The 15866-nt window shown below is 44.0% G+C and overlaps 1 protein-coding gene across 7 annotated transcripts in view; it reads right to left on the reverse strand.

The window, feature by feature from the left end:
* Positions 1-833: 833 nt before the first annotated feature.
* LOC140197410 (uncharacterized) overlaps positions 834-15866 on the reverse strand; it is a 305553-nt gene continuing 290520 nt past the window's right edge. For 3 of the 7 annotated variants that reach the window (XM_072257394.1, XM_072257400.1, XM_072257380.1), the window contains exon 2: positions 834-2541. In XM_072257394.1, the coding sequence (XP_072113495.1) occupies positions 1309-2535 (1227 nt within the window). In that variant the 5' untranslated portion in view covers positions 2536-2541 and the 3' untranslated portion in view covers positions 834-1308. Of the gene's footprint in view, positions 2542-4177; positions 4279-7573; positions 7653-8366; positions 8391-15028; positions 15059-15866 lie in introns of those variants that run through there. The other 4 variants (XM_072257373.1, XM_072257403.1, XM_072257368.1 and 1 more) reach the window with 4 other exon arrangements.

The raw sequence follows: 15866 nt of genomic DNA on the forward strand, positions 1-15866 counted from the left end.
TCTGGTTCAGCATAACTGACTCAGATAATGTGAAGTTTGCTGTTTTGTGGCAGCAGTACAGTGCAAGAAATAGTTTCCAGTGCAGGAAGCCCCTGACCCATCGCTTAGTGCCAAACCATGAGGGTCTAGGCAGGAACTTTACATAAAGCCTTCAGCCCCATGATGGGTCTTCCTCTGCATCTCTCCACCAACCTCTGGCTCCTTCCCCACTGACCACCAGCTTCCTCCCATCATTTCCTCCCCTGACCACCCGATCCCCAGTTCCCTCCCACTATGAAGCCATTTGCCATCTTCACTATTTCCCCTCTTCTGGGACTCTGGAACAATCAGATCTCTTTCCCCTTTGGTCAGACCCTACAATGGAAAGGCTTTGGAAGTGAAGGTGTGGATGACCCATTGTACCATGTGTGCTCCAGCCATACTCAACCTCCTTGCTCCTTTGGTTCAGATTTTCTGATCATCCCCAGGTCTAAATGGTCTCTGATTAGTAGAGTTCATTGTGTCAAACCTTTCACTCTGCCTTTTCTAGAACTTAGCTCACAGCCCAGGGTCACTGGCCCCACTGCCCCCTAAATGTGATCCTTGGCTCTCCCATGAAGGTGACCCACAAACATAAGGTTTTGCTGTAGTTGCCCCCACTGTCCCATGTTGAGGAAAAGGTATGTTGTTATGGACCAGCCTTTGCAACCAAATTATATCTCCAATGGGATGAGTTGATTGACAAAATGTTGCTGCGACTCCTTCATGATGCTGTAGAGAAATTGTTTTTTTTTTCATTTTGAATAGGCCTTTTGCAAAAAAGTCTATTACTTCCCTAATTCTTAAAGAGTAGAGATGAACTTTATTTATATATTGAAACATGGTTAATTTTTTTGTGTCAATGACCAGTACAGTGTGAGGATGTGCTGGGGACAGCCCACGTGTGTCAGCATGCTTCTGGTGCCAACACAGCATGTCCACAACATCTAACCCCTACATCTCTGGAATGTGGGAAGAAGCCAGAGCACCTGGAGGAAACGCACGTGGTCACAGTGAGAACATACAAACTCCTTACAGACAGCCGCAGGAATTGAACCCCAATCTTCTGATCACTGGCACTGTAAAGAGTTACGCTAAACACTGTGCTACCGTGCCACACCAACCAAAAGGACTTGTGAAATGTTGAGGGAGGTGGGTATTAAACTGAACCAATATAGTACATGGATGGAATTTAATAACTTCTCTTAAATCTCACCTATCTCACCAGTTAGTTCCGTGCATTAGTAAATCACTGACACCTTCTGTAAATAAGTTATTTCCATCTGACACTCAGGAGCACTGCTCCTTCCTGCAGTCAATGTGTGTGGATTGGACAGGTGCTGCCATTGCCTCGGAACAGACTGGATTGTCCTTCAAGAGGACCGAGGTAATGTTTTGGAACATCTCAGGGTTCCATTGCCTAATGAGGTTGTTGGTGACCAGCAGACACTTCAACTTCAGGAGATTCTCAGCAAATCCTCTTGGAAAGCCAATGAGCTTATTAAAGGAACAAGTCAGCTCTTCCAGATGTGTTAGTCCTTCAAATACTGGAAGGCTGCTGAGCTGGTTGTTGTCCAGGTACAGGAATGTTAGGTTAGGGTTATGTCTGAATGTTTCACTCTTCAGTTCATTAATAAGATTATCAGAGAGCTTCAATGTTTGCAGTGCTTCCAGACCAGAGATGAGGATTTTTGGTAGACAGGTCAATGAGTTGTTAGATAAGTCAAGCATCAATAGTTTGGTCAAATTAGCAAATATATGAGGTGAGAGACTGGTAATGAGGTTCCCAGAGATGGTTAGGTACTGTAAATTAACCTGATGGCTGAACAAAGATGCTGTGAGATTCTTTAACTTGTTGTGGCCCAGACGCAGATCGGTCAGCTTGCGATGGTTCTTGAAGAGTTGGAGAGGGAGGGAGCTTAGCTCATTGTTGGACAAGTCCAGAACATCGAGGAGATGTAGTGGGTGTAACAGTGTTGATGGGAGTGTTTGCAGTCTGTTATTGTTGAGAAGCAGGGTGTCCAACCGAGGGAAGTTGTTGAATGTTCTCTGGAGCACCGTGAGTTCATTGTTGGATAAATCTAAGTAAGTCAGTTTCTCATGACGCCTCATCACAGGGAGAGTTTTAAATTTGTTATTGGCCAGGTTTAACCAGGTGAGGTTTGGAAGGTTTCCAAACAAGTCCGCTTGTATCTCCAACAGGTAGTTGGCAGACAAGTCCAAAGCTTGGAGTTCAAGCAGAAAATCAAACGTGTAGTTGTGAAGGAGGAGGCAATTTCTTGATAAACCAAGGTAGCTTAGGTTTGTGAGGTTTTTAAAAGCATTCTGAGGGATTCTGATCAAAGAGTTTTCATCCAGGTATAATGTTTCTGTTCCATGGTCAATGTCAGGTGGAAAATTCAGCAGAGAGACACTGCGGCAGTCAACTGCTTTAGAATAGCAGGAACATTTCTTGGGACAGGCAGTGAGGAGTCCTGTGTTCAGGAGGAGCAGGAGGAGATGTGTAAATTTGTCCATGGTTACCTACATGACAGAGAAAAATAAGCTCATTACACACAGCTCCCTAGCAACACCTGGTTTCAGGCAAAACATTGGTGATACACACAAAATGCTGGTGAACACAGCAGGCCAGGCAGCATCTATAGGAAGAGGTACAGTCGACATTTTGGGCCGAGACCCTTAGTCAGGACTAACTGAAAGAAGAGATTTGAGAGGGGGAGGGGGATCTGAAATGATAGGAGAAGAAGGAGGGGGAGGGATGGAGCTAAGAGCTGGAAAGTTGATTGGCAAAAGGGATACAAGGCTGGAGAAGGGAGAGGATCATGGGGTGGGAGGCCTAGGGAGAAAGAAAGGGGGAGGGGAGCACCAGAGGAAGGTATAGTGAGAGGGACAGAGGGAGAAACGAGAGAGAAAGTAAGAGGAAAAAATAAATAGATAAGGGATGGGGTAAGAAGGGGAGGTGGTCATTAACAGAAATTAGAGTAGTCAATGTTCATGCCATCAGGTTGGAGGCTACCCAGATGGAATATAAGGTGTTGTTCCTCCAACCTGAGTGTGGCTTCATCTTGACAGTAGAGGAGGCCATGGATAGACATATCAGAATGGGAATGGGACGTGGAATTAAAATGTGTGACCACTGGGATGTTCACGCACATCTGCTCTCACCCCATCCGCCCGCCATCCCACTAGGGATAGGGTTCCCCTTGTCCTCACTTACCACCCCACCAGCCTCCGGGTCCAATATATTATTCTCCGTAACTTCCTCCACCTCCAAAAAGATCCCACCACCAAGCTCATCTTTCCCTCCCCCACTCTTTCTGCTTTCCGCAGGGATCGCTCCCTACACGACTCCCTTGTCCATTCGTTCCCACCCCCCATCCCTTCCTACCGATCTCCCTCCCGGCACTTATCCTTGTAAGCAGAACAAGTGCTACACATGCCCTTACACTTCCTCCCTTACCACCATTCAGGGCCCCAGACAGTCCTTCCAGGTGAGGCGACACTTCACCTGTGAGTCGGCTGGTGTGATATACTGCGTCCGGTGCTCCCGGTGCAGCCTTCTATATATTGGCGAGACCTGATGCAGACTGGGAGACTGTTTCGCTGAACACCTACGCTCTGTCCACCAGAGAAAGCAGGATCTCTCAGTGGCCACACATTTTAATTCCATGTCCCATTCCCATTCTGACATGTCTATCCACAGCCTCCTCTACTGATAAGATGAAGCCACACTCAGGTTGGAGGAACAACACCTTATATTCCATCTGGGTAGCCTCCAACCTGATGGCATGAACATTGACTTCTCTAACTTCTGTTAATGCCCCTCCTCCCCTTCTTACCCCATCCCTTATCTATTTATTTATTATTTTTTTATTTTTTCCCCTTTCTCTTTTTTCTCCCTCTGTCCCTCTCACTATATCTTCCTCTGGTGCTCCCCTCCCCTCTCCTTTTCTAGGCCTCCTGTCCCTTGATCCTCTCCCTTCTCCAGCCTTGTATCCCTTTTGCCAATCAACTTTCCAGCTCTAAGCTCCATCCCTCCCCCTCCTGTCTTCTCCTATCATTTTGAATCTCCCCCTCTCCCTCCCACTTTCAAATCTCTTACTAACTCTTCTTTCAGTTAGTCCTGACAAAGGGTCTCGGCCCGAAACGTCGACTGTACCTCTTCCTAGAGATGCTGCCTGGCCTGCTGTGTTCCACCAGCATTTTGTGTGTGTGTTGCTTGAATTTCCAGCATCTGCAGATTTCCTCGTGAAAACATTGGTGATGCTTTTTCAGTCTGGAGACACAAAAGAGAGCAGATGCTGGGATTTGGAGCAACAAATAAATTGCTGGAGGAACTCAGCAGTTTGGAGGTCTGTCTATGTGAGTGGGTGGGAGGGAGGGAGGAAAGGAAATTGTTTTGCTGCCGCTGCTGTTACTTGTGTTGATCTGCTGTACATTGTGGGAGTGCTTTGTTGGTGCCAGAATGTGTGGTGGCTGCTTCCAGCACATCCTTGAGTGTGTGGTTGTTAACACAAATGACGCTTTTTATGGTGTGTTGCGATATACAGTACATGGGATAAATAAATTAATCTGAAATCTGAGCAGTGTCTGTGGCAGGAAATGAACAGTGCATGTTTTAAGTCAAGAGCCCAGCTGTGGTGGTTGAACTTATCAACCCTTCAGACATACAAAGCATGCACCTCTCTATAGATTCTGTAGGCCTAAAGTGTTTTCTCACAGTCTGGTTTCTCCAGTAGGCACCTTTCCAGTGTTACGTTAGATACAAAAGTACATGGTCTACATTGGGTCTACAAAGCATTCCTACCTGCCCTCACAGACACATGACTAATGTAAACAGGGGTTGAGTCAGTCGTGCAAACCAACTTGCTGATCTGCTCCTGGGTCTGGCCAAGGTAGCCATTCACTTTTCCAAGCAGCAGGCTAGGCTGTCAGAGGTTCTACTTGAGCTGACTTGTCCTGTTTCTCATTTGTCCATGCCTGAGTGTCTCTGGAGAGGGAGCAAATGGTATCCACCTGCTCCATGGAGATCTTCTGACACTGGTGGGCAACACAGGGATGGAGAACATCTGGCATAGACTTGTTTACAGGGAAGTATTTCATTCCCGGTCACGCCAGTGATAACAGCCTCTAACTAGGCAGCAGAGGGTCAGAGTTAGTGGAGCTGCTGCCTCTAGGCAGCAGTGTTTTAATTTGAAAATGATATACAGTACCTGTAAATACTGTCAGTGGCTGCTTTATTAAGTACAGAGTGGAACCGGTGTGGTCTTCTGCTTCCATAACCCTTCCACTTCCAATTTTGACATGTTGTGCATTCAGAAGTGCTAATATGCATACCACTGTTTTAACACATGCTTATTTGAGGTACTGTCGCTTTCCTGTCAGTTTGAACCAGTCTGGACAATCTCCTCTGACCTCTCTCATTAACAAGACGTTTTTGCCCACAGAATTGCTGTTCACTGGATGTCTTTTGCACTATTCTCTGTAAACTCTGGAGACTGTTACATGGAAAAATCCCAGGAGATCATCAGTTTCTGAGATGCTTGTATCACACTGTTTGGCACCAACAATCATTCCACAGTCAAAGTCACTTAGATCGCATTTTTTCCCCATTTTGATGTTTGAACTGAACCTCTTGACCATGTCTGCATGCATTGATGCATTGAGTTGCTGCCACATGATTGACTAATTAGATGTTTGCATAATGAGAAGGTGTACCTAATAAAGTGGCCACTGAATGTATGTAGGTAAAGCTTCTCTTAAAAAGGGGGTGCATGAGACTTATCACAGTGGGTATTGTATGGGTGTGCCCAAATCAGTAATCAGAAATGAATCTAAACTTGGAGGAGAAAGGGCAAAGCTGGAATTGGATATAAAATTAATGAGTATCTAAAATGAGTTTATCAATTAATTGTACTGATTAAAACTGTATAAGTAGTTACTACTTTTGGTACACTTTACGATTATAAGAGTCATAGCACGTACACAGGTGCTTTAGCTTGACCAGTTCATGGTGCCCACACAGCTCATCTCAATTTCCTTTGTCACATATCCCTCTAAGCCCCAACCCTCCATGTACCTCACATTAAAGTTGCTGGTGAACGCAGCAGGCCAGGCAGCATCTCTAGGAAGAGGTACAGTCGACGTTTCAGGCCGAGACCCTTTGTCAGGACTAACTGAAGGAAGAGTTAGTAAGAGATTTGAAAGTGGGAGGTGGAGGGGGAGATCCAAAATGATAGGAGAAGACAGGAGGGGGAGGGATGGAGCCAAGAGCTGGACAGGTGATTGGCAAAAGGGGATACGAGAGGATCATGGGACAGGAGGCCCTGGGAGAAAGAAACACCTCTTCCTAGAGATGCTGCCTGGCCTACTGCGTTCACCAGCAACTTTGATGTGTGTTGCTTGAATTTCCAGCATCTGTAGAATTCCTGTTATTTGACTCTTAAATAAATTACCTGCCTCAACCACTTCCTCTGGCAGTTCGTTTCATATACTCAGCATCCTCCAGGTGAAAATGTTGCCCCTCTGGTCGCTTTTTAATTTTTCCCCTAAACCTGTGTCCTGTAGTTTTGGACTCCCCTACCCTGGGGAAAAGACAGTCACCATCCACCTTATCTATGCCTGTCATGATTTTAAACAATTTCTATCAGGTGCATCTCAAGCATAGATGAATGAGGGGAGATTTGTTAGAGGCATGTCAAATTATATAGAGGGTATTGATAGGTAAATGCAAGTGTGCTTTTTCCACTGAGGCTGGGTGAGAGTAGAACTTGAAATTGCAGGTTAAAGCTGAACGGTGAAATATTTAAGGGGATCATGGGGGGAACTGCTTCATTCGGGGGTGGTGAGAATGTGGAACTAGTTGCCAGCAGAAGTGGTGGATGTGGATTTGATTTTAGCATTTAAAAGAAATTTGGATAAGCACGTGGATGGGAGGGATATGGAGGGCTATGGTTCCGGTGCAGGTTGATGGGACTGGGCAGATTTATAGTTCAGCATGGACTTGGTAGGCTAAGGACCTGTTTCTGTGCTGTCCTACTTTAAGACAATTCTGCTGTGTTCCAAGGAATAAAGGCCTAACATGACCAACCCCTCCCTACAACTTAGGCCCTCTAGTCCTGGCAACATCCTCATAAATCTTCTCTGCACTCTTCAATTTAATCACATCTTTCCTATAACAAAGTGATCCCCCCGTACATAATATTCCATGTGTGGCCTCACCAGTCACTTAAACACTGTGATGTAATATCTCACTCGTATACAAAATGACTTTTGTTTGAAAATGTGCAGAGCCCAGTATCTGGTGTTTGTGGCATATCTCACACACTATGGTTTACCTCTGACAATCCACCATCAGACCAGTAGGAAATTCTGATGTTTGGCATCCGACTCACCAGATATCTGGTCCTCTCTCCATTCCATTCACCAGAGATTTGGTCCCCACTCCCCTCCATTCACCAGAAACTTTGTCTCCCACCTCCATTCACCAGAAACATCCCCCAACCCCCTTCCATTCACCAGACACATTGCCCCCACCCTGACTCCCATTCCCTACCCAGATCACTGGTGATCTTGTTCCCATTCACCGGAGACCTGGTCCCTGCTCTCTCCCATTCACCAGTGCTCTGATTCTGTGCTCCCTTTGGACTTGCTGGGTCCCTGGATCTCTTGCTCGCTTTTAACTTACTGGTTCCTGGAAAATTCATTAAAATTCTCTGTAACTTCTGGAAAAAAAAAATTTTAAGCAGATTGGAATGAAAAGCATCCAATAGTCCAGAAAATCTGCTAATCTAACAGGACCAACAGTCTTTAAGGCCATATTACATAGGGAGTAGAATTAGGCCATTTGACCCATCAAGTCTGCTCCAACATTCAATCATGGCTGATTTATTTTCCCTTTCAACTTTATATTCCTGCCTTCTCTCCTTAACCTTTGATGCCCTTAAGAATCAAAAACTTATCAACCTCCACTTTAAATATACCCAATGACTTGCTTCTCATAGCTATCTGTGATAACGAATTCCACAGATTCACTACCCTCTGGCTAAAAAAAAATACTCATCTCTGTAAGACACAAATGCGTTGGAGTATCGGACTTGTACTGTCAGCATGATATGCTTACTCAAGCACTAAGGAGAATGAAAACCATATATATTGTACAAGGAGGTATGAAAGTAAATTACAAACAAATGAAGATCTGCAGATGCTGAAAATAAATTATCTCATAGGTCACTTGCAGAATTACTTTGTGCTGTTTTCTTGAGTATAACCAATATTTTATGGCACAATACATATTAAATCTGCGTTCTGTGCTGTATTACTCCATGTCTAAATTCACCAGCACTTACCGGTACCATCGCTTGCTGCAACACAAAAGGCACATTATTTCCCCATGCTGGCCTTGCTGCAATCAGTTGTTGACAGAGTCTGTTTGCTAACTGTATTTCACAGAAGGTCAAAACCACAGGTTTGGCAAAGAGTAGGAGCTGGGGCTGCTGACTTGTTTAGAGGGGAGAAAACTCTGGTTACTCCTGCTAAAACTGTGATAGGAATACCTGAGCGCTGGACTCTATTTCTTAGAACTTAGCTTCATTAACTCCCAGCATTTGGTGTTTACAACTGGGCAGCACTGTAGCACAAGTTCAAAGTGAATTTATTATCAAAGTACAGTATATGTCACCATATACAACCCTGAGATTCATTTTCTTCTGGGCATACTCAATAAATCCATAATAGAATCAGTGAAAGACAACACCAATTTGGGTGTTTAACCAAAAGACAACAATCTGTGCAAATACAAAAAGAAATAATAATAATAAGTAAATAAGCAATAAATATTGAGATCATGAGATGAAGAGTCCTTGAAAGTGAGTCCACAGGTTATGGAAATATTTCTATGATGGGCTGAGTGAAATTATCCCCTATGATTCAAGAGCCTGAAGGCTGAGGGATAATAACTATTGCTGTACCTGGTGGTTCACTTTTTAAAAAAATATACGCTATTTCTGTTTTTGCACTATTTATAATTTATTCAATATACATATATACTTACTGTAATTGATTTATTTTTCTTTCTGTGTTATTATGTATTGCATTGAACTGCTGCTGCTAAGTTAACAAATTTCATGACACATGCTGGTCATAATAAGTCTGATTCTGGTGTGAGTCCTGATGGCAGCAACGAGAGAGACCCATGACCTGGGCAGTAGGGGTCCCTGCTGATAGATCCTGTTTTCCTGCAACAACACTTCATGTTCTCAGTGGTGGGAAGGGCTTTACCTGTGACAGACTGGGCCATATCCACTGCTTTTTCGAGGATTTTTCATTCAAGGGCATTGATGTTTCCATACCAGGCTGTGATGCAGCCAGTCACTTTACTAGACATCTTTAGAAGTTTGTCAAAGTTTTAGGTATCATGCTGAACCTTAGTAAACCTCAAAGGAAGTAGAGGCACTTTCTTTGTAATTGCACTTACGTGCTGGATCTAGGACAGGTCTTCTAAAAAGATAACACTGAGGAATGTAAAGTTGCTGACCCTCTCCACCTTTGATCCCCTGATGAGGACTGACTCATAGACCTCTGGTTTCCTCCTCCTGAAGTTAATAACCAGCTCCTCGGTCTTGCTGACATTGTGTCATAGGTTGTTGTTGTTATGGCACCAGTCAGCCAGGATTTCAATCTCCCTCCTATATGCTGATTTGGCCTACGACAGTAAACTTGATTATGGCATTGGAGCTGTGCTTAACCATAATTGTAAAGTGAGTAGAGCAGAGGGCTAAGCACAGAACCTTGTGGTGCACCTGTGCTGATAGTGATGATGGAAGAGATATTGTTGTCAATCTGAACTGACTAGGATCTGCAGTGAGGAAATCAAGGATCCAATTGCACAAGGAGGTATTGAGGGCAAGGCCTTGAAGCTTATTGAAGTTAGTAGCACTGCTGCTTAATGGCTGTGTTGCCCATGAAGGAATTAAAATATGGAAGAAAACATCTAACTGGAATGAGTCAAGGACAGTGGAAGAAGGCAAACTAGATGTCTTTGTTCTTGACACATGGTGGAAGGAATGGAGGTTGCCATTTTGTGAGACTGTTCTAGAACCTCCATTTTGTGAACTGTCTTATAAACTTGTTTTGCTCAGGAATAACTAGATCAAAGAACTTAAAAGTGGACACAATGATACCTCTATTGATAATCTGCTAAACTAGAGATTATTTTCAAATTATGTTATTTATGAGATGGTCTTCGGTAAAATAGCATATGCGGGTTTATGATTAGGATAACGTGTTGGTGACTTGAGGTAACCTGAGCCTAGCAACTGGCTGATCTGGCTGAACTGCTTTGATTCACGAGAACAAAGAAAGGCCATTTGTTATAAGTCGTCACTTGTGAGAAGGGCAATAAAATAAATAGGCAGGATAGACAAAGGAGAGTGTTGGTGAATGTTGTTTACTTGGATTTTCATAAAATCTTTGACAAGGTGCTGCACATGAGGCTGTTAAACAGGATAAGAGCCCATGGTATTACAGGAAAGGTACAGGCATGGATAGAAGATTGGTTGATTAGCAGGAGGCAAAGGGTGCATTTTTCTGGTTGGCTTCCTGTGAGTAGTGGTGTTCTGCAGGGGCTGGTTTTGGAACTATTTCTTTTCACGTTAAGGTCAATGATTTAGATGATGGAGTTGATGGCTTTGTGGCTAAGTTTGTTGACAGTGAAAAGATAGGAGGGGCAAGCAGTGTTGAGGAAGCTGGGAGGCTGCAGAAGGACTTAGATTAGGAGAATGGGCAAAGAAGTGGCAGATGGAATATAGTGTAGAGAAGTGTATGGACATGCACTTTGGTAAAAGGAATGAAGGTGTAGACTATTTCCTAAACAGAGAGCAAATTCAAAAATCGAGGTGCAAGGTGACTTGAGAGTCCTCATGCAGGATTCTCTAAAAGTTAACTTGCAGTTTGAGTTGGTGGAGAGGAAGGTAAATGCAATGTTGGCATTCATTTCAAGAGGACTAGAATATAAAAGCAGGGATGAAATGCTGAGTCTGGTTAAGGCATTGGTTAGACCGTACTTGGAATATTGTTCACACAATAGAAATAGAAGCCCCTTATCTAAGTAAGGATATGCTAGCAGTGGAGAGGGTCCAGAAATTTTTCACGAGAATGATCCTGGGAATGAAAAGGTTAACACATGAGGAGCATTTGATGGCTCTGGGTCCATACTTGCTGGAGTTTAGAAGAATGAAGAGAGTTCTTGTGATGAATTTGGGTTTACTGTCTGCAAAGCCCTAAACTCAAAATAAGATTTTAAGGCCCATCTGATGTAGATATGTATGAGTACCCTCACTATAGGGAGGTTATTCTTCAAAGACCAACTTACTTCCCTGTCTAGTCTCTGTGGTGAGGTCTAGCTGTCATTACCCACTACTTGAGTGCTGGGTGCACCCTCCCTACCAAGGAGGAGAGGAGGAGATACTCCAGCTGATGAAGTTTATTTTATTTTTAATGATACACATTTAAATTTAGATAAATAGTGCTTAACACACATTTAACACTCAGAGGATTTCTGATTTATAAAAGGTTTCCCAATTACAAAACATTTATAAACTACAAAGGATTTCCAAACATATAAACAATTCTTACAAAATAAAAGAATATACCAATGAGTTGCAGATGAACAGGTTATTCATCACAGAAACCAAAGGTTGGGGAATGAATTCCTGTTCTTTCTGTTGTTCTCTCTCTCATTCCTAACAGTTCCCAATGCTTTCTAACAGAAATACTGTTTTGCTACTAGTTGACATTATTTATGTACCTTTGTTGTAACGAAGTAATTTGCATAGATGGTCTAAACAGTTCTGGAGACAAAGATGCCAGATAACTTTGGGTACGTCCACACTATGCCGGATAATTTTGAAAATGAAGCTTTTTCTCTTCGTTTTGCCCTCCCGTCCACACCGAGCCGGCGTTTTCAGCCCCCGAAAACGGAGGTTTTCGAAAACACTCTCCAGAGTGAATAAATCTGAAAACGCTTAATATCCAGCGTAGTGTGTACGGGGTAACCAGAGAGATTTTAAAACGCTGTCATGACAACACCACAACAACAATGCTTTTTTCTGCTTCTGCTTGGTACTGCGCAAGCTGTTAGAACGTGCAGTTGGTGTGAACGGCGTGAGAGTCAAATTGTAAAGTGAGCTTCTTTGACTATTTAAAAACGCTGTCATGACGTGCTGGAACAGATGTTCGTTGTTTTCTTGAACGCCACCACCTAACAATTTCAGAACAGACGGACGAGACTGAAGCCAGTTGACCCATAGCTTACTGAATAAATAAGTATACTCACTTCGCCCTGTTTTCTGTCCTTGCTTGTATGAAGGTGGTTTACCTATTTATGCAAGTACTTCTCTGACAATAGATGTGTAACAGCCTAATGTAACATTGTATGGAAATACAAGATAACGCTGATGCAGACGTTTTATACATTTAACAAGGTGCTTTATTAATGTAACAGAGTTAGTTTTTCAATGTTCGTCGTCAGCTGGGTCATACTGTCCGTGAACTCCCTGTCGGTTGCCTCCATACGCTCCAGTATTTGTTTTTTTTAAGTTTTAAGTCCTCCTGTGCGAGAGCCAAGAGCAATTCCTTTAAAGCTTTTCTACTCTGTAACTGGACAAACGCGCACGAAGTATATCGTTTCCTCTTTGCTTGTTTTCTGTGTGTGTCCTGCGCATGCCCAGTAGGAGGAGATTCGCCCAAATGTCGGCCTAATGTGGACGGAGATATTTTGAAAAACGCTTAGTGTGGATGCCTGTCGTTTTTACTCGAAACCAGCATTTTCAAAATTATCCGGCGTAGTGTGGACGTAGCCTAAAAGTAATGATGTGAGGTCTGACTCTGTGAGTACACAAATATTCCAACCATTGATAGATCATACCTGTAGCAATGTTTTGATGTGCTAAGTTATGTAACCCCCATTGTTTTGTGTTTGGCTAAGGCAGACAAGCCACCTCATGGTCACTTCACTTTGTAAACCACATCTCTCAGCAGCCAGCCCCATGCTGTGCACCAGTAACCTGTATTCTATAACACAATTTGCAAAGGAGCATATAGGAGGGAAATTGAAAAACTGGCTGAGTGATGTCGATGTCAGAAAGACCAAGGAACTGATTATTGATTTCAGGAGAAGGAAACTGGAGGTCTATGAGCCAGTCCTCATTGAAACCTATCGAATATTGAAAGGCCTAGATGAATAAATCTGGAGAGGATGTTTCCTATAGTGCGAGAGTCTAGGACCAGAGGCCACAATCTCAGAATGCAAGAATCCTTTAGAATAGAAATGAGGAGGAATTTCTTTAGCCAAGGGGTGGATGCTCAGTAACTTTAATCTCACAGGGGTCCTTGATTCCACAATTGGTTAAATGATACCTTAATATCAGGGACAGGTAATCTTAGCTTGCAAAGGGAATTTAGGTCATCTTTGGACAGAGGTTGTGAGTGCTTTAGAGTCATACAGCACAGAATTAGGCTCTATGGCCCAACTATTCGGCACGGACTAGAAGGGCTGAGATGGCCTGTTTCCGTGCTGTAATTGTTATATGGTTATATAGTCTCTGCTGACTAAGATGCTGATGTAAAATAGACCCATTTGCTCACATTTGGCCGATATGGTGACAAGGCGACTAGATCGGTCCACACCACGGGTCCTCTGGTCCCCAGAGCTATACCTTATCGGGACTATATTGGCAGAGTAGAGCAACAATCCGAAAACTATCACTGGATACTGCAGAGGAAGTAAAGATAGAGGTCTGCATGGCCCTTAAAAGGGCCATTTTGCCAAAACCGAACATTACAAAAGGAGAGCAACTTGCCCTCTATGCACTACGGTGAAACCCAGCCATCATGATTTTACCAGCGGACAAAGGAAATATGATGGCCCTGATGTCTTTGGAGGAATACCACAGGAAAATCCAACAGATTCTGGACGATCCCGCCTACGGGGTTCTACAGCGGGATCCCACGGATTTGATTGTGAGGAAGATCTCCACTTTACTGGAGAAATCTGGACTGCCAACAGACATATGCAAGGCACTTCTATCTCAGGCATCGGTACAACCAAGACTTTACGGGCTCTCCCCCGAAGCCTATCGTCAGTGCGATAGATTCTCCGACTTACTACCTTGCTGTACATTTAACAACCATTCTGTCCCCCTTTGTGGGGGCTGTGAGCATCACGTCATGAATTTGGCCGACTTGGTAAACACAATAACCAACATCCAGCTGACCCCGGAGGACATAATGGCCAGTTTTGATGTGGTGTCCCTGTTCACGAGAGTTCCCATTAAGGACACCTTGTTCCTCGTATAGTCAAGGTTTGATAAGGGTATCATTGACCTTTTTGAACACACTCATGCGTCAATGTATTTCCTCTATAAGGGGAACTACTATGAACAAATGGACAGAGTGGCCATGGGGTCGCTCTTGTCACTGGCTGTTGGTAATTTCTACATGGAGAACTTTGAGGAGAGGGTGCTGAGCTCATCCCCCTTACACTCCAAATGCTTCTTCAGGTAAGTTGATGATGCCTTCATAGTCTGACCTCATGGACTCCAGGTACTCCCAACAATTCCCGGACCGTCTGAACCGCATACATCCAAACATTCAGTTTACGATGGAGATGGAGAAGAATGATTGCCTCCCGTTCCTGGAATTCTAATATGATGGAAATTGGACAGTAGCCTCGGACATGTCGTCTATCAGAAGCCCACTCACATGGACTTATACCTCAGCAATAACCATCCACCATCATGCCTCCCAATGTAGAGCGGTTCTTTCTACTTCGATTAACTGTGCAAAAACTATTTCAGACCCAGAGACTCTCCATGAGGAAATAATGTTCCTACAGAATGGCTACAAGGCGAAGAAAATTAATCGGGCCCTTAAAAGGGCCAATGAGAAAACCAGGAAACTTAATGAGGCGAACCTTTCACTACCGCCTGTTACTTGAAGGATCGCCAGTCACCTGAAGAAGTACCATCCATTAACTTTGAAGGAAGTTCAGATCCCAGGATGACCTGGGACTCAGGTTGGCTGCTATTAACAGGATTCCCTGTGAATGCAAAGCAGCGTACATCAGCCAGATGGGCGCACAGTGGAAACCTGCATCAAGGAGCATAGGGGGTGTATCCATTTGGGTCACCTGGAGAAATCTGTGGTAGCAGAACATTGCATATGCAATGACCACAGTATTGACTTTGACGGCACGGGACCACTGTGCCAGCCAAGGGTTTTTGGGGTCGCCTGGTGAAGGAAGCCATTGAAATAAGACTAGAGAATAAGAATTTCAATAAAGTGGAAGGTCTCATTCTAAGAAAGAACTGGAATATGATTTTAAACAAGGTGGGACAGTGGAACACACATCAAAGTTGCTGGTGAATGCAGCAGGCCAGGCAGCATCTCTAGGAAGAGGTGCAGTCGACGTTTCAGGCCGAGACCCTTCGTCAGGACTAACTGAAGGAAGAGTGAGTAAGAGATTTAAAAGTGGGAGGGGGAGAGGGAGATCCAAAATGATAGGAGAAGACAGGAGGGGGAGGGATGGAGCCAAGAGCTGGACAGGTGATTGGCAAAAGGGATACAAGAGGATCATGGGACAGGAGGTCCGGGAAGAAAGGCAAGGGGGGGGACCCAGAGGATGGGCAAGGGGTATATTCAGAGGGACAGAGGGAGAAAAAGGAGAGTGAGAGAAAGAATGTGTGTATAAAAGTAAGTAACAGATGGGGTACGAGGGGGAGTTGGGGCATTAGCAGAAGTTAGAGAAGTCGATGTTCATGCCATCAGGTTGGAGGCTACCCAGACAGAAT

The sequence above is a fragment of the Mobula birostris genome, chromosome 1 (assembly GCF_030028105.1).
Source record: "Mobula birostris isolate sMobBir1 chromosome 1, sMobBir1.hap1, whole genome shotgun sequence".
In the NCBI taxonomy this organism is placed as follows: Eukaryota; Metazoa; Chordata; class Chondrichthyes; order Myliobatiformes; family Myliobatidae; genus Mobula; species Mobula birostris.